Below are 23,572 nucleotides of genomic sequence, written 5' to 3'. Positions count from 1 at the left end.
TGGAAAGATAGTTTAGCTCTGATGGCTGTCAACTTAGATTAGTTTTGTCTCTGAATTTCATATAAAAATTCATACAAAACCTTTTGTTCAGGCTTTATATACTTCACAGATGTTGATTCTTCCATGTTTTTGCATTCGTTCAGTGCTTTACAGTATACAATTATGTGAAAAAAATAATTTGTCTTTCCCACTGCTGATAAATATTTGGGTTGTTTCCAGTATTTTTCCTATCGTAAATAGTAAGTTTCTATGAATATTTTATTCATGTCTTTTTGTACCCTTATTTACTCATTTCTTTGGGGAATATTCTTAGGAATAAGCATTGGAAATACGTGTGCTCAAATTTAGGAGATTCTAGTATTAGAATCTAAAATATATATTTCATTTTGTTATTTCATTGTAATTTTATTTTTTGTTTTCCTGCTTAATGATGATGAATGATTTTCCTTATAGTCTACTTGGATAGCTATTTTCTGAAATCTTGATTCATGTTTTTGACCATTTTTTAATTGGGCTATCTTATGTCTATCAATTTGTATAAAATTTTTATGACTGCTATATCTAAGTCCTTTGTTGGAGCATAAGTTGCAAATATCTTCTCCCAATGTGTGGCTTGCTTTTTTTTTTATTCTATCAATGGAGTCTTTCGAAGAAAAGAGATTCTTTTTGTTTTTTTCCCCCTTGTGATTAGTGCATCTCATGTCCTGTTTAAAAAAACAAAATCTTTACCTTCCTCAGATTATGAAGATAATTCTTCTCTGTTTTTCTTCCATAGTTTTTGGCAACAGGGACCTCTTTTATTTTATGTAAGCGGCTGATTTGTTCTTGTTATTCAGTTGTTAAGTCGTATCCCACTCTTTGCAACCCCATTGCCTGCAGCATGCTGGGCTCCTCTGTCCCCCACTGTCTTCTGGAGTTTGTTCAGATTCATGTCCATTGATTCATGTCCAATGCTATCTAACCATCTCATCTAATGCCACACCCTTCTCTTTTTCCCTTCGGTCTTTCCTAGCATCTGGGTCTTTCCCAATGAGTTGGCCGTTCGCATCAGGTGGCCAAAGTATTGGAACTTTATCATAAGTCCATCTGGTGAATATTGAGGGTTGATTTCTTTTAGGATTGATTGGTTTGATCTTGCAGTCCAAGGGACTCTCAAGAGGCTTCTCCAGCACTACCAAGTCAAAAGCATCAATTCTTCACCACTCAGCCGCCTTTATGGTCCAGCTCTCACGTCCATATATGACTACTGGAAAAATCATCTTTGACTATATGGACCTTTGTCAGCAAAAGGATGTCTCTGCTTTTTAATATGCTGTCTAGGTTTGTCATGGCTTTCCTTACAAGGAGCAAGGATCTTTTAATTTCATGGCTGTAGTCATGGTCTGCAGTGATCTTGGAGCCCAAGAAAATAAAGTCTGTCACTGCTTTCACTTTTCCTCTTCTGTTTTCCATGAAGTGATGAGACTGCCATATCTTAGTTTTTTGAATGTTGAGTTTTAAGGCAGCTTTTTCACTCTACTCTTTTCACCCTCATCAATAGGCTCTTCAGTTCTTCTTCACTTTCTGACATTAGAGTGGTATCATCTGTGTATCTGAGGTTGTTGATATGTCTCCTGGCTGTCTTGATTCTAGCTTGTGACAGTCTTGATTTCAGTTTGTGATTCCTCTGGCCTGTCATTTTCCGTGGTATACTCTGCATATAAGTTAAATAAGCAGAGTGACAATATATGGCCTTCTCATACTCCTTTCCCAGTTTTGAACCAGTCCTTTGTTCTATGTCCAGTTCTAACTATTGCTTCTTGACCTGCATACATGTTTCTCAGGAGACAGGTAAAATGGTCTGGTACTCCCATCTTTTTAAGAATTTTCCACAGTTTGTTGTGACCCCACACAGTCAAAGCCTTTAGCATAGTCAGTTAAGTAGAAATAGATGTTTTTCTGGAATTCCATTGCTTTCTCTGTGATCGAGCAAATGTTGATAGTTTAATTTCTGGTTCCTCTGCCTTTTCTGGTATTGACTACAGTGTTTCACTGCACATTGCATTTATCATTATTTCTAAGTATTTTCTGGATTCATATGGATTTTTATAGCTTTATTTGTTCAATTGTTGATTCATTAACTTATTAGTAAATGTTTATTCTTATTATGCTTAGGCTGGTATAGAATGGTGAAAAGATTTGAGATTTGTCCTTATGAATTTAACATGTAATGGAGGAGAAAAAGTTCATTAAAATAGCTACACATATATAAGAGCTATCAAGGAAAAGTATAGATTTATAGATAAATGGAACAGAATTGAGAGCCCAGAAATAAACTCCTATATTTATAAGTAGTCTCTGCTTTGTTTTTAACGGACCTCTAGCTATAAGCTATATGCACACAATGTGGGTATAACACAACTGAGTGTTAAGAAGGAACCACCAGGGAACAGTTTATTTTTGATGAAGGTACTAAAGCATTTCAGTTGTGAAAGCGTAGTTTTTTCAATAAATGGTGCAAATTATTTACATACGGAAAGTTAATCTGAGATACCACTTTAAACCCAATAGAATGGCTGCAGTTGCAGGGGTTCAAAATGAGTGAAGGGGATCACCTGTATGGTAATGGGTGGAAAGTAAACTTGTGATGGTGAGCATGCTATAGGATATACAGAAATAGAAACACACATGACACATGGTGCTGTAAACCAATGTTACTGCAATTAAAAACAATTTGGAAAAATAGCTATAGTCAAAAAGGTAGACAGTAACAAGTGTTGATTAGGATTTGTTGACACCTGGGATTGTCATATATTTGTGGTACAGATATAAATAGAGCCACTTTAGGAAATGGTTTGGCAGTTTCTTAAAATATTGCCATGTAACCCAGTAATTCCGCTTTTATATATTTACCAAGGAAATATGAAAACGTGCATACAGAGACTGTACACAGATATTCTTTCTTAGTGGCACTGTACATAGTAGCCTAAAACTGGAAATCGTCCAGTGAATGGGTAGATAAAATGCTCTCCATCTGGTTCGTGGAATACCATTTGTCAGTAAAAGGGAATAAAGTGGTGCTAAATACTACAACATGGGCAAACCTCAGACAGATTATGCTAAATGGAAGATGTAAGTTAGAAGCATCACATATTACATGACTCTATTTACATGAACTGTCCAAAATAGAAATCTGTAGAGACAGAGCAGATTATTGTTTACCTGGGGCAGGGATAGACTGCAAACAAGGCATGAGGGGGTCTCTTTGTGATGATGTTTGCCCAGTCCTTTTCAACCTCATAAAAATCATTGAATCGTATACTTAAAATGGTGAATTTATGGTTTGTAGATTATACCTCAGTTAAACTGTTTAAAAATTAATATTAAGAATTATCCAAATCTATATCTGGCTAATCATAAACCAAAGAATTTTTAGAAAAATGAATGTGTAAATTAAAGAGTTTAAATTCAGAGATTAGTGGAAGCAGAGAAAAGAATGCATATAGTTGACCTTAACTGGGTAGCAGCATGATAGAAAACGTGAAAATAAACCACTATGCTCAGTGCCACCAGCGGAGAGGAGGAAATGGGAAGAGAGAGATCTGGAGAGAGGTAGGTGGAGGCCACCACAATAGTTTTTGTTCTTTATTTTAGGAGCAGTGTGAAGCCTTTGAAGGAGTAAGATCTGACAAGATTATCTATGGCACTCTTTGCTCAGCTAGGTTATTCTTAGATTTATTCACTTGTAAAAAGAAAGGAGATAGGTGGACCCATGTTAAAAAACTCCCTTTGCTTATGTTTACTCATCAGATACATTGCCAAACTGTGCTCTAAGGGTGGAGTTCTCTGCAAGGTCAGAATGTTTTCTGATTCATTAGCTGGGTTGGCTCTCTTGGTGTTAGGATTGAACATCAGGAGTTTTCCTGTATTTATAGTAGAATTTACTGACAACTCTGTGACTGTTTCAGTAAAGAGATAAAGATTGGAGACTTGTGGTAGCATTTAATCGTAACTTTCATCTTGATTTTGGGCAAATTTTTCTCTTATTGATTTTAATTCCTTTTTGATTGTACGAAAGTCATATTTCAAAAGAATTAGGAGGAATTTCCAAACAAAGAACTTTAAGTAGGATATTTTCAGCCATTTGTATTTTCCCTCAGGGAAGACAGAGGGGAGGTATAGTAAGAACTTTAAAATGTCTTCTGGAAAGTTAATGATAATTTTTCCTTTTCATGGTAAGCAATAGGATTTACCAGGAAAGCTCACCCTAGGTGTTAGGTAGAATGGTTTGGACACTTAGATTCTGGATGATGGATGGTATTATTCGTTGAGAATAGAGAACCCTAGGAAAAAATCAGCTTTGAGGGGAATGATAGGTAGAGTTTGAACATGTTGAGGTTGAATTGTGTGTTATATATGCAAGTTGACATATCAATAGCTAGATATACAGTTCTCCAGCTCAGAGGGAATGTTTCTTTTATATAAAATTAGAATTTTCTACATATTGGAATTAATTGAAGTTGTAGGTATGATAAATTAAAAATATTTGAGACAAAATGATTATATTATAAACTTAACATCTAACGGTATTCTGGGTTTCCATTGGTGATTTAACTGAACTAAAACTGATGATGGATTCAAGTCATCTGATATTTTTCTCCTTCAAAAACACATAAAGTGAAAGGTTGGGTAGACATTTTATTTTTTTATGTCAGAATAGAATTTAAGTGAAAGAAGTAGATCATTATGACCCATATTAAAGTTGAACATGAAGATGGAACATTGATAACTGTGAATTCCAAACAATACTGTCCCTGCTGCTGCTGCTGCTGCTAAGTCACTTCAGTTGTGTCCGACTCTGTGCGACCCCATAGACGGAAGCCCACCAGGCTCCCCCGTCCCTGGGATTCTCCAAGCAAGATATACATTAAACTTATCAGAAATAGAACTTCTCAATATGTGCATCTAGTACAATATTTGAGTTGATCTTCATCAAATGGGTGGTGATGCAGTACACAAAAATGAGGAATGGGAGGTTACTGATATAAGTTAATAATGAAGAACCAAAAGTATTTCTGAAACCTGTATCTTAAGATAGTTATTATGTAAGTTGTGAACATGGTCTATATGAAACCTTCGGTGACAAGGGAAATTTCCAAGGACTCTTAATTTTTAACTACTTATAATAATACTTGAATATTTTCATGTTTTGTATTTTGTATTGAATTCATATATACATGTGAATATGTATATTTATTTACTCATCTATTTATTCACTTAAACAGTTCAGAAACTATTGCCAGATGTTGGTATATCCTGCTTTCTGGATCTGTCCTTATGAAAGACTCCATGGTTTTGCCTCCTTGCAGGTATGTTTACGTTTGCTGCTTAGTGTATTTGATAGGCAAAGTTTACAACTGTTTTATTTCTTATGCTAAACTATTTTATGTAGAATATGTATTTTCTCTTCAGTTCAGTTCAGTCGCTCAGTCGTGTCCGACTCTCCGCGACCCCATGAATCACAGCACGCCTTTGGTACTACGTGAAGTACTTGGCAGGAATCAACTGAAATTTCATATTTCTGGAATATGTTGTTGTTGTTCAGTGGCTCAGTTGTGTCTGACTGTTTGTGACCCCATGGACTGCAGCATGCCAGCTTCCCTGTCCTTCACCATCTCCCCTCCTGGAGCTTGCTCAAATTCATGTCCATTGAGTCATTGATGCCATACAACCATCTCATCCTGTTTTCCTCCTGCCTTTAGTCTTTCCCAGCATCAGGGTCTTTTCTAATGAGTCAGCTCTTCACATCAGGTGGCCAAAGTATTGGAGCTTCAGCCTCAGTCCTTCCAGTGAATATTTAGGATTGATTCCCTATCAGATTGACTGGTTTGATTTCCTTGCTGTCCATGGGACTCTCAAGAGTTTCCTCCATAGTTCAAAAACACCATAGTTCAAAAGCATCAATTCTTCAGTACTCAGCCTTCTTTATGGTCCAACTCTTACATCCATACGTGACTACTGGAAAAACCATAGCTTTGAATAGACGGACCTTTGTTGGCAAAGTAATGTCTCTTCTTTTTAATATGCTGTCTAGGTTGGTCATCGCTTTTCTTCCAAGGAGCAAGCATCTTTTAATTTCATGGCTGCAGTCACCATCTGCAGTGATTTCAGAGCCCAAGAAAAGAAAGTTTGTCATTGTTTCCATTGTTTTCCCATCTATTGTCCATGAAGTGATGGGACCAGTTGCCATTATCTTAGTTTTGTGAGTGTTGAATTTTAAACCAGCTATTTCACTCTCCTCTCTCACCTGTATCTGGGGTGTAATCTTTAGTTTATCCCATGACATATTATTGTACTCTTATTTGAGATTTGATATCAAATTTCTGATATTTCATGGATTCATTGCTCTTAGTTATAGGGAGGCAATATACCTTTATAGTTAAGAAATCAGCTTTTAGACTAACGGGAATTTGGCTAGTATCCTGATTCTGTCACTTATTAGATGTTTGACTCTGGACAAATTCTGGTTTTCCTGTGTAAATGGGGATAATAATAGTACCCACTTACGTGTGTTATGAGGTTGTAGCAAGCTACTACTCATACTTTTCAATGGAAGTTGTACAAGTTGATAGTTTAGAGCTAGACTGCTTGAGTTCATCTCTTTGCTTTACTATTTCTTGGGTTAATTACTTAATCATCTTGTGGCTCAGTTTCTTCACTTCTAAAATAGGAACAATAATAGGTTGTATTTCATAAGCCAGTTTTGGGAAATAAATGAGTTTATATATATATATAACTCTTAGAACAGTGCCTGGTGTTTATAAGTAATTTTTAATTATCACCATCAGAATTATTAGGTAAAAGAAGAGTCGTTGGCAAGATGATTAGATATAATATTCTTAGAGAATGTGGTCTGTTAGTAATAGTTAAGATTTGGAGGCCTGAAATTATAATGGTGACATAAAAATATAACTTTCTGGTGACTTTTCCCCAGTAATGTTGAGAAGAGAATTTTAGGCTTTTAAGGTAGGACTTTTAATTGCAGGTCAATTAATTTAGTTTTAAAAATATTTTAAGTATCAAGGTACATTCTATTTGATAGATAGTACGGAACATCTCAGTTTTGAGGCCATTTTTAAAGCTATGCCTTTAGTCTTGAAACTTTATCATCAATATTTGATTAAATGAAATATGTACTTCTTGACTAGTAGTATAAAACATATTGTTGACTGTTTTTACAAATAAAATACATAATAATTCTTGCTTATTTAAGCCTTTTGGCTGTTGTTCCTTTCCCCTATGTTTCTGAAAGACACTTGAGTGCTTTGTACTGAGTGAATTAGTTCCTGAAACAGAATAAGCTTGGTTGATGTGGATTACAGTTCTATTTTAGGATTATTAGTGTTGTTCTTTTGAATATTTTATCACTCTTTTCTGCTGTTAATGAGTGGTTAAGAATTTGTTGTAATCACTTTATGAAGCCATTAATCAGCCACAATGATTCACCGTTAGTTTGTAATCAAGACTTTGAAGTTTGTTTTAAATGATGGATAGTATGAGGTTTTCTTCTTTGTTAGTGTTTTTTTTTTTTGTTTGTTTGATTTTTTTTTTTTGGCTGTACCACTTGGCCCGTGGGATATTAGTTGCCCAACCAGGTATTGAACTTGGGCCCATGGCAACAAAAGCACCGAGTCCTAATCATGGGACCACCAGGGAACTCACAATAATATGAGATTTTTAAAACAAAGTCATGGTATGCTTTAAAACCATCCTGAACTTCACAGCAAAGATGATTATAGAAGTGTATTTAATTGTCATTTAGAGAACAGTTCCTGGGTAGGAGATTTATATTTTGTGTTTGAGAGATACTTGTTTGAGAGGTTATTGGAGGGTGATTGTTAGAATTAAATGAGTCCATACAAATAAAATACCTAGAGTAATATTTAGCATATCAGTTCAGTTGCTCAGTTGTGTCTGACTCTTTGCAACCCCATGGACTGCAGTATGCCAGGCTTCCCTGTCCATCACCAACTACTGGAGCTTGCTCAAACTCATGTCCATTGAGTCGGTGATGCCATCCAACCATCTCATCCTCTGTTGTCCCCTTCTCTTCCTGCCTTCAGTCTTTCCAAGCATCAGGGTCTTTTCTAATGAGTCAGTTCCTACCATCAGGTGGCCCAAGTATTGGGCCTTCAGCCTCAGTCCTTCCAATGAATATTCAGAAGTGATATCCTTTAGGATTGACTGGTTTGGTCTCCTTGCAGTCCAAGGAACTCTCAAGAATTGTCTCCAACACCATAGTTCAATTTTTTGGCACTCAGCTTTCTTTATGGTCCAACGCTCACATCCATACATGACTCCTGGTAAAACTCCATACATCTAATAGCTTTGATTAGATGGACCTTTGTTGGCAGAGTAATGTCTTTGCTTTCTAATATGCTATCTAGGTTTGTCATAGCTTTTCTTCCAAGGAGTAAGCATCTTTTAATTTCATGGCTGCACTCACCATCTGCAATGATTTTGGAGCCCAAGAAAATAAAGTCTGTCACTGTTTCCCCATCTATTTGCCATGAAGTGATGGGACCAGATGCCATGATCTTAGTTTTTTGAATGTTGAGTTTTAAGCCAGCTTTTTCACTCTCCCCTTTCACTTTCATCAAGAGGCTCTCTAGTTCCTTTTCGCTTTCTACCATAAGGGTAGAGTCATCTGCATATATGAGGTTATTGATATTTCTCCCAGCAATCTTGATTACAGCTTGTGCTTCATCCAGCCCAGCATTTCTCATGATGTACTCTGCATATAAGTTAAACAAACAGGGTGACAATATACAGCCTTGATGTACTCCTTTCCCAAGTTGGAACCAGTTTGTTCCATGTCTGATTCTAACTGTTGCTTCTTGACCTGCGTACAAATATCTCAGGAGGCAGGTAAGGTGGTTTGGTATTCCCACCTCTTTAAGAATTTTCCACAGTTCATTTTGATCCACATAGTCAAAGGCTTTGGTGTAGTCAATAAAGCAGAAGTAGATGTTTTTCTGGAACTCTTGCTTTTTCTATGATCTGACAGATGTTGGCAATTTGACCTCTGGCTCCTCTGCCTTTTCTAAATCCAGCCTGAACATCTGGAAGTTCTTGGTTCACGTACTGTTGAAGCCTGGCTTGGAGCAGGCTTGGAGAATTTTGAGCATTACTTTGCTAGCATTTGAGATGAGTGTAATTGTGTGGTAGTTTGAGCATTCTTTGGCATTGCCTTTTTTGGGGATTGGAATGAAAACTGACCTTTTCCAGTCCTGTGGCCCCTGCTGAGTTTTCCAAATTTGCTGGCATATTGAGTGCAGCACTTGCACAGCATCATCTTTCAGGATTTGAAATAGCTCAACTGGAATCCCATCACCTCCACTAGCTTTGTTGGCAGTGATGCTTCCTAAGGCCCACTTGACTTTGCATTCTAGGATGTCTGGCTGTAGGTGAGTGATGACACCATCGTGGTTAGCTGGGTCATTGAGATCTTTTTTGTACAGTTCTTTTGTGTATTCTTGCCACCTCTTTTTAATATATTCTGCTTCTGTTAGGTCCATACTGTTTGTCCTTTATTGAGCCCATCTTTGCATGAAATGTTCCCTTGGTATCTAATTTTCTTGAAGAGAGCTCTAGTCTTTCCCATTCTGGTGTTTTCTTCTATTTCTTTGCTCTGATTGCTGAGGAAGGCTTTCTTATCTCTCCTTGCTATTCTTTGGAACTCTGCATTCAAATGGTTATACCTTTCCTTTTCTCCTTTGCCTTTCTCTTCCTTTCTCAGCTATATATAAGGCCTCCTGAGACAACCATTTTACATTTTTGCATTTCTTTTTCTCCTGTTGATGGTGGTTCAGCAGCCAGTTGCAATTTTGAGGTTCTTGCAGGAGAAGATGGGCATACGACCTTCTATCTGCCATCTTATTATTTAGATGATTTAGCATGTATTAAACATCAGTGGTCTTGTATGGATGTGAGTGTTGGACTGTGAAGAAAGCTGATTGCCGAAGAATTGATGCTTTTGAACTGTGGTGCTGGAAAAGACTCTTGAGAGTCCCTTGGACTGCAACGAGATCCAACCAGTCCATCCTAAAGGAGATCAATCCTGGGTGTTCATTGGAAGGACTGATGCTAAAGCTGAAACTCCAATATTTTGGCCACCTCATGTGAAGAGTTGACTCACTGGAAAAGACTCTGATGCTGGGAGGGATTAGGGGTGGGAGAAGAAGGGGACGACAGAGTGAGATGGCTTGATGGCATCACCGACTCGATGGACATGAGTTTGAGTGAACTCTGGGAGTTGATGATGGACGGAGGCCTGGCATGCTGTGATTCATGATGATTCTTGTGATTCATGGGATCGCATAGAGTCGGACACAGTAGTTTCCCAGACCTCAGATTCCTCTGAGTTCCACCTGTTAATTCCTTCCTTTCCATCAACCCCATGGACTGCAGCATACCAGACTTCCCTGTCCATCACCAGCTCCCGGAGTTTGCTTAAACTCATGTCCATCGAGCCAGTGATGCCATCCAGCCGTCTCATCCTGTCATCCCCTTCTCCTTCTGCTTTCAATCTTTCCCAGCATCAGGGTCTTTTCAAAAGAGTCAGTTCTTCCCATCAGGTGGCCAAAGTATTGGATTTTCAGCTTCAGCATCAGCCCTTCCAGTGAATATTCAGGACTGATTTCCTTTACGATGGACTGGTTAGATCTTCTTGCAGTCCAAGGGACTCTCAAGAGTCTTCTCCAACACCACAGTTCAAAAGCATCAGTTCTTCGGTGCTCAACTTTCTTTATGGCCCAACTCTCACATCCATACATACTGGGAAAACCATAGCCTTGACTAGATGGACCTTTGCTGGCAAAGTAATGTCTCTGCTTTTTGTTTTGCTATCTAGGTTGGTCATAACTTTCCTTCCAAGTAGTAAGCGTCTTTTAATTTCATGGCTGCAATCAGCATCCACAGTGATTTTGGAGCCCAAAAGAATAAAGTCTGACCATGTTTCCACTGTTTCCCCATCTATTTCCCATGAAGTGATAGGACCAGATGCCATGATCTTAAGTTTTCTGAATGTTGAGCTTTAAGCCAACTTTTTCACTTTCCTCTTTCACCTTCATCAAGAGGGTTTTTAGTTGTTCTTCACTCTCTGCCATAAGGGTGGTGTCATCTGCATATTTGAGGTTATTGATATTTCTCCTGGCAATCTTGATTTCAGCTTGTGCTTCTTCCAGCCCAGCGTTTCTTGTGATGTACTCTGCATATAAGTTAAATAAGCACAGTGACAATATACAACCTTGACATACTCCTTTTCCTATTGGGAACCAGTCTGTTGTTCCATGTCCAGTTCTGACTGTTGCTTCCTGACCTGTATATAGGTTTCTCAAGAGGCAGGTCAGGTAAACTAGCTTTACTGATGTATGATTTACATACCATAAAATTCACCCATAAGTTTTCACTTTAATAATTTATGATTAATATATACATTGGTACACCATAGTTTTAGACTTCCTTTACCTGAAAAAGTTCTGCATGCTCTTTTGCAGTTAAAATCTGACAGACTTTCTGTCTCAATATCTATACTTTGTGCAAATATTTAAAAGTAGTCTTTGTTTTGGCATTTTTCACTTAGCATAATGTTTCTGAGGTTCATCGCTGTTTTAGACTATAACAGTTGTAGCATGTCTATTTTTTTTAATTGTTAAATTGTCTTTCATTCTAAGAAGATTTCACATTTTGTCTAGCCATTCAGAGAAGATGAAAAGTTTGCAATTTTATTGTTTTAGTTATGGGGCTTTTATGAATAATGCTTCTGTAATGATTCAAATATGTCTTTACATGGGCTGTATATTTATTTTTTCTTTTGTAGATATGTAGGAGGGGATTGCTATGTCATATAAATAAATATTTAATTTTTGAGGAAAGGTTCAAATTGCTTAAAAGATGACTATTATGTTACATACTGACCAAGAACATACCATGGATCTCATTTTTCTGCGTCCTCTCCTTCACTTGGTATTGACAGTCTTTTATTACTAGTCTAGTATGCATTTATCTATCTCAGTGATTTTAACTTGTATTTCAGTAGTGACTATTACTGTTGAGGCTCTTACGTGCTTATTAAGCATTCCTGTACCTTTGTTGAAATGTCTGTTCAAAGCATTTCTCCATTTTTCATTTATATTATCTGTCTTAAGTCGTAAGAATTTATGTTTTAGATATAAGTTCTTCATGAGATGTATGATTTTTAATTGTGTTTGTCTTACCAAGTTTTAAGAACTTAGATGTTTTAGATACAAGTTCTTTGTCAGATATACGATATGCATGTATTTTCTTTTTTCTGTGGCTTGTTCTTTCCTTAATAGTATCTTCTGAAGCACAAGTGTTTTACATTTTTCATGAGATTCAGGTTTTGTTATTTTTCTTTCTTTTGAGGATCTAGATTTTGGTGGTGTATCTAAGAAATCTTTGTTTAGCCTAATTGCATAGTTTTCTCTTATGATTTTTTCTAGATGGTTTTCAGTTACAGCTATTATATTTTGGTCTAGTCCATTATGACTTCCTTTTTGGTTTTGTTTTTGTTTCTCTTTGTTTTGTGTTTTTGTTTAAGAATAGCCAGTTCACCCAGTGCCATTTTAGAAGGTATTGAATTGCTTTTGTTGAAAATCAGTTGACCATATATATGTCTGTTTGCTTTTGCTTGAACTAATGTTTAGTCTGTTTCATTTAACTGTTTTTCTATCTTGGTACTATATCTTAATTATTGTGGCTTGATGTAAGTTGTCAAATCAGTACCGTGAGTCTTACAGCTTTGTTCATTTTTAGATTTTGCTTATTTTAGGTTTTGTTTTTCCATATGAATGTAAGGATATGCTTGTTTTATCAATCCTGATAGGATTCTCATAAAAAATGATTCTTGTTTATTTCATAATAGACTATTTTTTTACAGCAATTTTAGGTTTATAGCATGGAGTGGAAGGTATACAGATTTTTCATACACTTTCTGCCCCTACTCATGCATAGTCTACACCATCATGAGCTACCATCACGAAAGTGGTCCATTTGTTAGAGTTGATGAACCTCACCCAGAATACAGTTTATATTAGGCTTCACTCTGTAGTGTACATTCTGTGTGTTTGGACAAACATATAAAGCTATATTTTCACCATAATAGTATTATACAGAGTAGTTTCCCAGACCTCAGATTCCTCTGAGTTCCACCTGTTAATTCCTTCCTTTCCACCAACCCCTGGCTTTTTTATAGTTTTGCATTTTCCACAGTGTCATATAGTTGAAATCATACCATGTAGTGTTTTCAGGTTGGTTCTTTCACTTAGAAATACATAATTTTCCTTCATGTCTTTTCATAGCTTAATAGCTCATTTCTTATAGCACTGAATGATAGTCTGTTATCTGAATGTACCACAGTTTGTTTATCCATTCACATACTGAAGAATATCTTGGTTGCCTCCATATTTTGCCAATTGTGAATAGTTGCTATAAACATCGAGGTGCAAGTGTTTCTGTGGATATAAATTTTCAGCTCCTTTGGTTAAATACCAGGGAACATGATTACAGAATCATATGGATAAGAGTATTTTTAGTTGTGTAAGAAATTGCCAAACTGTCTTCCAAAGTGGCTGTACCATTTTGCATTATTAGCAGCAATGAATGAGAGTTCTTGTTCCCCCACGTCCTTTGCAGCATTTGGTGTTGTCAGGGTTCTGGATTTTGGTCTTTGTGATACAATGTTGTGGTATCTTGTACTTAAATTTTCATTCTTTGCTGGAGTGTCTGTTAAGGTCTTTCACCCATTTTTTAATTATGTTTGTTTTCGTATCTTTGTTTTAAGAGTTATTTATATGTTTTAGACAATGATCTTTTATCAGAACTCAGTTCAGTTCAATGACTCAGCCCTGTCTGACTCTTTGAAATCCCATGGACTGCAGCACGCCAGGCTTCCCTGTCCATCACCAACTCCCAAAGCTTGCTCAAACTCATGTCTCTTGAGTTGGTGATGCCCTCCAACCATCTCATCCTCTGTCATCCCCTTCTCCTCCTGCCTTCAGTCATTCCCAGCATGAAAATCAGTTCCCAGCTGGAAAATTCCCAGCATTTTCCAGTGAGTCAGTTCTTTGCATCAGGTGGCCAAAGTATTGGAGTTTCAGCTTCAGCATCAATTCTTCCAGTGAATGTTCAGGACTGAATTCCTTTAGGATTGGCTGGTTGGATATCCTTGCAGTCCAAGGGACTCTCAAGTCTTCTCCAGCACCACAGTTCAAAAGCATCGATTCTTCATCAGAACCACCTTTTCAGATATTTTCTTCCAGTCGGTGGCTTGTCTCATTCTCTTAACTATGTCTTTTGTAGAGCAGTTTTTAGTTTTAATGAAGTTCAGCTTATCTGTTACTATTTTATATGTCTTGCCTTTAGTGTTGTAGATAAATCACTGTTATACCCAGCGTCATTTAGGTTTTCTCCTGTTTTATCTTGTAGAGTTTTGTAGTTTTGCCTTTTACATTTAGGTATGAGGTCAGTTTTGAGTTTATTTTTGTAAAGTATGTCTAAATTATTTTTTTTTAAGATGTGGACATCCAGTTGATTCAGCAACACTTGTTAAAGAAACTAACTTTGCTCCATTGTGCTTCTTTGCTTCTTTGTCAAAGATCGGTTGACTGTATTTACAGAGGTCTGTCCCTGGGCTCTTTGTTTTGTTCCATTGATGTATTTATTCTTTCAACAATACCACACTGTCTTAATTACTGTAGCTTTGTGGGTAAATCTTGAAGTCTGACAGCATCAACCCTTTGATTTCTTTTTCTTCTCTTTCAATATTGTGTTGACTGTCCACAAAATATGGAATTTTGATTGGCATTGTGTTGGTCTAAAATCAGGTGGGAAGTACTGACGTCTTGACAAAATTGAGTCTTTCTGTCCATGAACACGGACTGTAGCTTCATTTATTTATTTCTTCTTTGATAATTTTTTATTTGAGTTTTGTAATTTTTCTTATATAGATTTTATGTAGATTTTGTTAAATTTTTACCATAGTACAATTGACCCTTGGAAAGTGCTGGTTTGAATTATGCAAGTTCACTTACATGTAGATTCCCCGCCCCCCCCACTAAATTCTACAGTATTACAGAATTCACAGTTGGTTGAATTAGCAGATGTGGAACTGCCAGTGTGGAGGATTGACTGTAAAATTATACTCAGATTTTTAACTCAGGAAGGTTTGGTATCCCTAACCCCTGTGTTGTTCATGGGTCAACTGTATTTTATTTTCAGGTGTGCTAATGCAGATGGTGAATGTTGTATCACATCCCACATATTCTTGCTGTTATATAGGAAAGCAGTTAACTTTTGTATGTTAACAACTTATTGACCAGAGAAGTATTAATATGTCTTTTGTTACCCAAATGTTATTGACTGGAGACATTTCAGTATTCACATATATAACAAATTGCCAACGACAGATGTTAGTGTCTGCAAAAATCCCCTGGCCAATGATATGTTAGCCTTGTATACTGCAGCCTTGCTGTAATCACTTATTAGTTTCAGGAGTTTTCTTGGTCAGTTTTTTCAGGTTTTCTACATAAATGATCATATCATCTGAGAACAAGGACAGTTTTGTGTCTTCCGTCCAATCTGTATACCTCTTATTTCCTTTTCTTATTATATTAGGTAGGACTTCTAATACCATCTTTTTTTTAATATATATTTTTTAAGATTTATTTGTTGTCTGTGGTGCATCTTCATTGTTGTGTGTGGATTTTCTCTACTTGCAGCAAGTGGGGCTACTCTTCATTGTGGTATATGGGCTTCTCATTGTGGTAGCTTATCTTGTGGAACAGAGGCTCTCGGCGTGCAGACTTCAGTAGTTGCCGTGCGTGGGCTCAGTAGTAGTGTCTCCTGGGCTCTAGAGCACTGTCTCAGTAGTTGTGGCGCAGGCTGCATTACTCCTGGGCATGTGGGATCTTCCTGCACCAGGAATTGAACTGGTGTCCCTAGCTTTGCAAGGTGGATTCCTAACCACTGGACCATCAGGGAGGCCCTGATACCATCTTAAAAGCCATGCTTTAGAGGGAGCATCATTGCTTTGTTTCTGCTCTTGGTAAAGCATCGACTTTCTCACCATTAAGTGTGCTGTTGGTGCTAGCTGTTGGTGCTTTGTCAGATAGTTGTTACGAAGTTGAGAAAGTTCCCCTCCATTTCTTGCTTATTGAGAATTTTATCATGAATGAGTGTTGCATACAGAATGGGAAGGAAGAAATAAAACTACCTTTACCAGTTTTTGTGTGTAGAGGGATCTACAAACTTAACTAGTAAAATTTAAAGTATATCATGGTCACAGGATATAAAATCAATATATAAAAACTAATTGTATTTCTTTATACTAGCAGTGAATAAGATTAAAAATGAAGTTAAGAAAACTGTATTCAGAATAACCTCAAAAATATTAAGAAATAATTTAACAATTTTTAAAAGTATAAAACTTATTAATAGTTTACATTTTTCAGTATATAAGTGAAATTAAAGATAATGTAAATATATGTAGAAACAATCCATGTTCATACCCAGGAAGATGCAGTATTGTTAAGTGCACGTCTCCTCGTATTAATCTGTAGATATAAAATATTCTTGGAATTCCAGTTTCTGCTAGGCCATGTCAGAATCTTTGAAATTGCCACTCTGTTTTAATAACAGCTATTAGGTTGGTTTAAGAGTAATTGCAGTTGCATTGTTGAATATTGCCATTTGAAATTGGAATACATTCTTAAGTAAATGTGGTTATGTTAAGCATAAATTTAATGTGCATTTCTCACTTTTTTTTTTGCTAATGGCTTAGTAGATAGCGTGTTGCTCAGCTGTGTCCAACTCTTTGTGGCCTCATGAACTATAGCCTGCCAGGCTCCTCTGTCCATGGAATTCTCCAGGCAAGAATACTGGAGTGGGTTGCCATTCCCTTCTCCAGGAGATCTTCCCGACACAGGTGTTGAACCTGGGTCTCCTGCATTGCTGACAGATGTTTTGCCATCTGAGCCACCAGAGAAATTAAGGACTTATTACTTGCTGTTTATAATATTTATTTTAACTATATATAGGGATAAACAAACTTATTTATCATTGGCAAAAATGTGTTGATTATAGTGGTTCCTATTTTGATTAACAAAGATGTGTTTGAGCCTAGTTATAATGATTTAAAACTCATGGTCCAAAACCGCAATTACTTTTGTACCAACCTAATATAAAGCTGAATAGACTGAAAAATAAATAACTTTTCTTAGGTCCATAAGGGAAGTGAGGTAACAAGGGAAGCTGCTGTCCCCAAATTAAAGAGAATGACAGATGAATACAAAAAAATCAAAACTTAGAGCAACAGTCTCTGTGGCAGCTAGTGTCAGTGTAGGAAAATTGAACTGTAATTGATGAACTTCTGGAGACTCAGTGTGGACTACTCTTAGAGTTAAAAAAAAAAACATCGGGAAAGATGAGTCATTGAAAGAACCTCATCCCTTTTTCGAATTTTACCTCATAGATCTCAAACAGGGTCTCATAGAGAATAACAGAGTAAAAGCCCTTTGTGCTCCTGTCAGAGGGGAGGAAAAAGGAAACATTTTGAAACATGCTATATAGCCTTCTTAAGAATGTCTGCCCTTAGGAGAAACTATTCCATTAGAGCCTAACAGACCTGCAGAAAGGTAAATAACTCAGCTCTAGCAATCCTGTCCCACATAAAAGGAGAACAAGAGGGTAAGGTGAAATTCACAGTCCACTGGCAAAGACTCACTAAAAGAATGAGACCTAATCTTAGAAGTGTAAAGTACTTCCCCTCCCATCACACCTTCCTAGCATATTACTAAAGGTATACTTGTAAGTAGTTCCTTTTATCCAGTACATCATTTCTCACTCAGTTCAGTTCAGTTCAGTCGCTCAGTCGTGTCCGACTCTCCGCGACCCCATGAATCACAGCACGCCAGGCCTCCCTGTCCATCACCAACTCCCGGAGTACACTCAAACATATCAAATATGGTAGAGATGTATAAAAAGAATTACACAGCATAACCAAATGGGATTTAACTTAGGTGTACAAGGCTGGTTCAACAATCAAAAATCAACTAATATAATCTATCACATCAGCAGACTAAATCCAGCAGTAATGGCTCAGATTTCAAAACTCTACTCTCAATAAGTAAATAACTGCTATATTGAAAAATTAATAAAGCTTAAGACTATCAACCACTTTGATTTAATAGATAGTTTTTCAGACTTAGATCTTTCTGTAAAATAGAGCTTATTCTAGACCATAAAACAAGTCTCAGTAAGTTAAAAAGGATTGAAATCATACAGAATTTGTCCTCTTAAGTGCATTGGAGTTGAATTATAAATGGATACCAGAGCAAAATGTGGAAATTGAAACAGTGCCTTTGTAAATGATCTATAATTTGAGGAAGAGTTGACAACAGAAATTAGAAAGTATTTTGATGAATGAAAATGAACATGCATCACAATTTGTGGAATTCAGCTGAAGGACCTTAGAGGGAAATTTTTGGTACTTTTATGGTCTCAATTCAACCATCTTAAGTTTTTCCAGCTTAAGAATAATAAAGTAAACTCAAAGTGAACAGAAGTTTGAGTGGAGATCAATGAAAAAACAGAAAAATAGCAGAGGAAAGTCAATGAAATGAAAAGTTCTTGGAAAAGGTCTATAAAATTGTTATACCTTAAGATAGATTGCCCTTTTAAAAAAGAGAATACACAGATTATCAATATTAGGTATTGAAAAAGGGGATATTACTATTTTACAGAAAGTATAAATATTATTAGGGAAGTTTATCAGCCACTTGATACCAACAAATTGGACAAATCTTAAAAAGACATACACTGGCAACTTCCCTGGCAGTCCAGTGGTTGGGTCTCTGAGCCTCCAGTGCAAGGGGTGGAGAACTAATCTCTGTCTGTCTGGGAACTAAGATCCCACAAGCTTCATGGGAAAGGAAAAAAAGGAAAAAGACATATATTAATATAAATACACTCAAAAACAATTAGAAAATTTCAATATAACTTATAAAAAGTAAATAAATTAGTTATATATATTCCCATAAGGAAATGCCCAGGCCTCTTAACTGCTAAGTATTTTTCAGATATTTCAGTTCAGTTTAGTCGTTCAGTTGTGTTCGACTTTGCAGCCCCATGGACTGCAGCATGCCAGACTTCCCTGTCCATCACCAGCTCCCGGAGTTTGCTCAAACTCATGTCCATCGAGCCAGTGATGCCATCCAACCATCTCATCCTGTCGTCCCCTTCTCCTCCTGCCTTCAATCTTTCCCAGCATCAGGGTGTTTTCCAATGAGTCAGTTCTTTGCATCAGGTGGCCAAAGTATTGGAGTTTCAGCTTCAGCATCAGTCCTTTCATTGAATATTCAGAACTGATCTCCTTTAGGATGGACTGGTTGGATCTCCTTGCAGTCCAAGGGACTCTCAAGAGTCTTCTCCAACACTACAGTTCAAAAGCATCAATTCTTCGGCACTCAACCTTCTTATAGACCAACTCTCACATCCAAACATGACTACTGGAAAAACCATAGTTTTGACTAGACGGACCTTTGTTGGCAAAGTAATGTCTCTGCTTTTTAATATACTCTCTAGGTTGGTCATAACTTTTCTTTCGAGGAACAAATGTCTTTTAAGTTCACGGTGGCAGTCACCATCTGCAATGATTTTGGAGCCCCCCAAAATAAAGTTAGCTACTGTTTCCACTGTTTCTCCATCTATTTCCCATGAAGTGATGGGACCAGATGCCATGATCTTAGTTTTCTGAATGTTGAGCTTTAAACCAACTTTTTCACTCTCCTCTTTCACTTTCGTCAAGAGGCTCTTTAGTTCTTCTTCAGTTCTGCCATAAGGGTGGTGTCATCTGCATATCTGAGGTTATTGATATTTCTCCCAGCAGTCTTGATTCCAGGTTGATTCAGCCTTAATTCTCAGAGCCAGTGGACTCTTGAGAGCCACCCTGTTCACCAGTGCTTCCCTGTGGAGAGGCTGGGGGAGCACGGGGCCCTCAGCAGTGGAGGTGGGAGGACCCAAGGGTGGGTAGGAGACCTCTTAGCTGGAGGGCGAGGAGCATGTGGGCCGTCTGACCCTAATCTACACCATTAGTACCAACTTGCCCTCCAGGGACAGCCAGAGGCTCTACCAGCAGGACAACGCTGGAAATGGGTTGATCACTCAGGCCAGCTCGACCCCACAGGGGAATGTTTAATGAAGCATTATTATTAGCATTAATACATATGTAAACTCTTTTGGGAAATGGAAGAAGGAACTTTTCAATCTCCTTTATGAATATAGTATTATCATGATAATGTACTGTTGTAAGAAAACTGCAATTATTTCTCCTGAACATACCTGTAGAAATTAACAAAAAAGCAGACCAAATCCATGAGTATATTAGACATTTGTGATCAGGTTGGGTTTATGCTAGGAGTGCAAGGAAGTTTAAAATCCATAAAACAATTAATGTAGTAGTCTCCATTAGTGAAAGAGTGGACAGAAGCTACATGATCCTTTCAGCAAGCAGAAAAAAAAAATATTTGACAAAACTCGTTCATTATAAAATTTAGCTGTATGGAAGGAAACTTCCTCAGTAACCCTTGTCTAGGACGTGTATAAAAATTCTGTGCTGTGAGAACTTATTAATTTCCATTTTTTCATTTATATCTCTGATCCATTTCTAATTTTTGATTATGGTATTAAAATCTTCCTTTTTTCTGTATTGATATGTGGTGGTTTTGTCACTACTTGTAGATAATATCTTTCCCCTTGGCACTTTTGTCAAAAATCAATTGAACATCTATGTGTGGGTCTGATTTTGTTCTCTCGGTCCTGTTTTATTGATCTATAAATTAATCTGATGCCATACTGTCTTGAGTATTCTAGCTTTATAAAATTACCTTGAAATGTAAAATAAATATTCCATCTTCTTGTTTTCCAAAATTGGTTTAGTTATTTTAGATCTTTTACATTTCTGTGTAAATTTTATAATCATCATGTCAATGTCTCTAAGGCAACTTGTTGATTACATTGAATTTGTAGAACATTTCCACCCATAAATGAGGTATATCTTATTTAGGACATCTTAATTTTCTTGTCAGTGTTTTATAGTTTTTTTAGTTGGCAGTCTTATAGAGGTTTTGTGCATGTTTTTATAAACTTATCTCAAGTATTCTGTATTTTCATTCTACCTTTAATGGAATTAAATTTCTCTTTCAGATTGTTCATTGTTAATGTACAATAAAAGCATTGATTTTTGAATATTGAGCTTGAATCCTTCAATCTTGGTAAATTCACTTGTTTCTTTCTTAAAAAAAAAAAAAAATTGTACCAATTTAATTTGTGCCACACTGCTTGCAGTCAGCATCTTAGTTCCTCCTTAGTTCCTTGACCAGGGATCAAATCTAGGCCACAGCAGTGAAAGCCCTGAGCGCTAACCGCTAGACTGGAATTCCCTAAAAACAGAATGTATAGAATTTACTTAATGTACTTAATTTACTTAATGTCATCTCCAGTGCAGCTTTTCTCATGCCTTTCTTGTATAAGTTATTGTTGTAGAGATTCAAATAGTTGGAGTATGTTTCTTTATGTCAGTACTTAGCTGATAAATTCAGAAGGGATGATACAATTATAAAATGGCTTTTTCAGTAGCCCCTAATAACACTTGAGATCTGGTCACTGATCAAAAAAGGATAGTAAATCTAATAGACAGAAAATTGATAGGAAGATTTATAGTATTTTGGGCATATCAAATCGAGTGTCTAAACCACTCACCATTGTTAACACTACTAAAAACTGGCACAACCAGACATGTGTCTTCATATGTGATGTCGTGGAATATTCCACTAGGTCTTAAAAAAGCTTCTGTTTCTCTGTTGAATTCATGTTTATCTCACTTTCTTAAACATTGGAGCATACTTACAAATAGCTGTTTCAGTGTTGTCTGTTGATTCTCTCACTGCTGACAGCTGTAGATCTGTTTTTATAGATTGGTTTTTCTTTGGCTACGGATCATATAGTCCTCTTTGCTTGATATTTTTTTGTTTTACGCGATGTCCGGTTTCTATGTTGCTGTATTCCATGTTTTGTTGTATTTCTTAATAGAGTAGTATTAGGCTTTCTTCTGACATGTAGTTCACTTAATTGGAATCTATTTTAAGTCTTTAATATTTGTTTGAGTGAGTCTTACACTTCTTTAGTGTAGACTAATTTATCACATTGCAAAGGAAACAGATTTCTGAAGATCCTACCCAATGTTCTGTGTATTATGTGGTCTTTCCACATAATACAAGTTAGAGTACATAATACAGACTCTTTACCGTCTGAGCCACGGGGAATCCCGGTCTTTCCACACCCCAAATCCGTCTCTGTCTTATCAATTCAGTGACACTGGCAGACTCTGCTAGGTTTCTCCCTTTTTGCATTGTGGCCTGGAGATTACCTGTACTCAGTAAAATTGGAGAAGGAAATGGCAACCCACTCCAGTGTTCTTGCCTGGAGAATCCCAGGGACAGGGGAGCCTGGTGGGCTGCCATCTATGGGGTCGCACAGAGTCGGACACGACTGAAGTGACTCAGCAGCAGCAGCAGCAGCAAGGGTCATCTTAGGTTTTTAATTTCCTCTGTAAAGCATCCACATACATGTCCTACCTACTTTCCAAAATCTTGAAACTGTTGTTTAATGTGTTTTGTCTGATTTTCCGGGTTTTTTTGTTGTTGTTTTTTTCACGTAGGAGAGTAAATCTGTTCCCTGTTATTACATCTTGAAAGTAAACTTTTACAAATTTGCTCTTACTGTTTTATGTATTACATAAGGTAGGAGTTTGGGTGGGAAGAAGAAGAACAACAAAAAAACACAGGCTAGTGCTTAAGAAAAAACAGAATAATTTTTTTTGTTATGTTAAAAAGTAAGTTCATTTGGATTTTGATTAGGATTTTACAACAAAATCCTAATCAAAATCCAAATGAACTTAGTTTACAACAAAATCCTAATCAAAATCCAAATGAACTGAGTTTGCAACAAAATCCTAATCAAAATCCAAATGAACTGTGTTTGCAACAAAATCATAATCAAAATCCAAATGAACTTACTTTTTAACATAACAAAAAGAATCACTGCTGTTTTTTCTTAAGCACTAGCCTGTATTTTTTTGTTGTTCATACATAAAACAATAAATTATAAATAGTATAATATAAATAAATAATATAATCATATACTTTGTGGGCTTCCCTGGTGGCTCAGAGGGTGAAGTGTCTGCCTGTGATGTAGAAGACCCAGGTTTGATCCCTGGTCGGGAAGATCCCCTGGAGAAGGAAATGGCAATCCACTCCAGTATTCTTGCCTGGAGAATCCCATGGACAGAGGAGCCTGGTGGGCTACAGTCCTTGGGGTCGCAAAGTCGGACACGACTGAGTGACTACACTTACTCACTATATATTTTGTGGAAAGTTGACATTTTTATAATAGCTTCCTTGTAAGTATATGCTATATCACTTCTTTTATTAAGCTCTATTTTCAATTCATCAATAAA

General features: G+C 36.8%; 1 protein-coding gene across 10 annotated transcripts in view; it reads left to right on the top strand.

Annotated features, from left to right (window-relative positions):
• Positions 1 to 23,572, top strand: part of RAPGEF6 (Rap guanine nucleotide exchange factor 6) — a 221,326-nt gene that overhangs the window by 35,531 nt on the left and 162,223 nt on the right. For 9 of the 10 annotated variants that reach the window (XM_055430393.2, XM_055430398.2, XM_055430392.2 and 6 more), the window contains exon 4: positions 5,265 to 5,348. The exons of the other annotated variant lie outside the window; for it this stretch is intronic. In XM_055430393.2, coding sequence (XP_055286368.2) covers positions 5,265 to 5,348 — 84 coding nt within the window. The remainder of the gene's footprint in view (positions 1 to 5,264; positions 5,349 to 23,572) is intronic. 10 annotated transcript variants of the gene reach the window in all.

This window comes from Moschus berezovskii, chromosome 8 (assembly GCF_049115385.1).
Source record: "Moschus berezovskii isolate FMDL1 chromosome 8, NW_MosBer_1.0, whole genome shotgun sequence".
Taxonomy (NCBI): Eukaryota; Metazoa; Chordata; class Mammalia; order Artiodactyla; family Moschidae; genus Moschus; species Moschus berezovskii.
The sequence above is the reverse complement of the archived record's forward strand: the minus strand, read 5'-3'. Positions and strand labels throughout refer to the sequence as shown.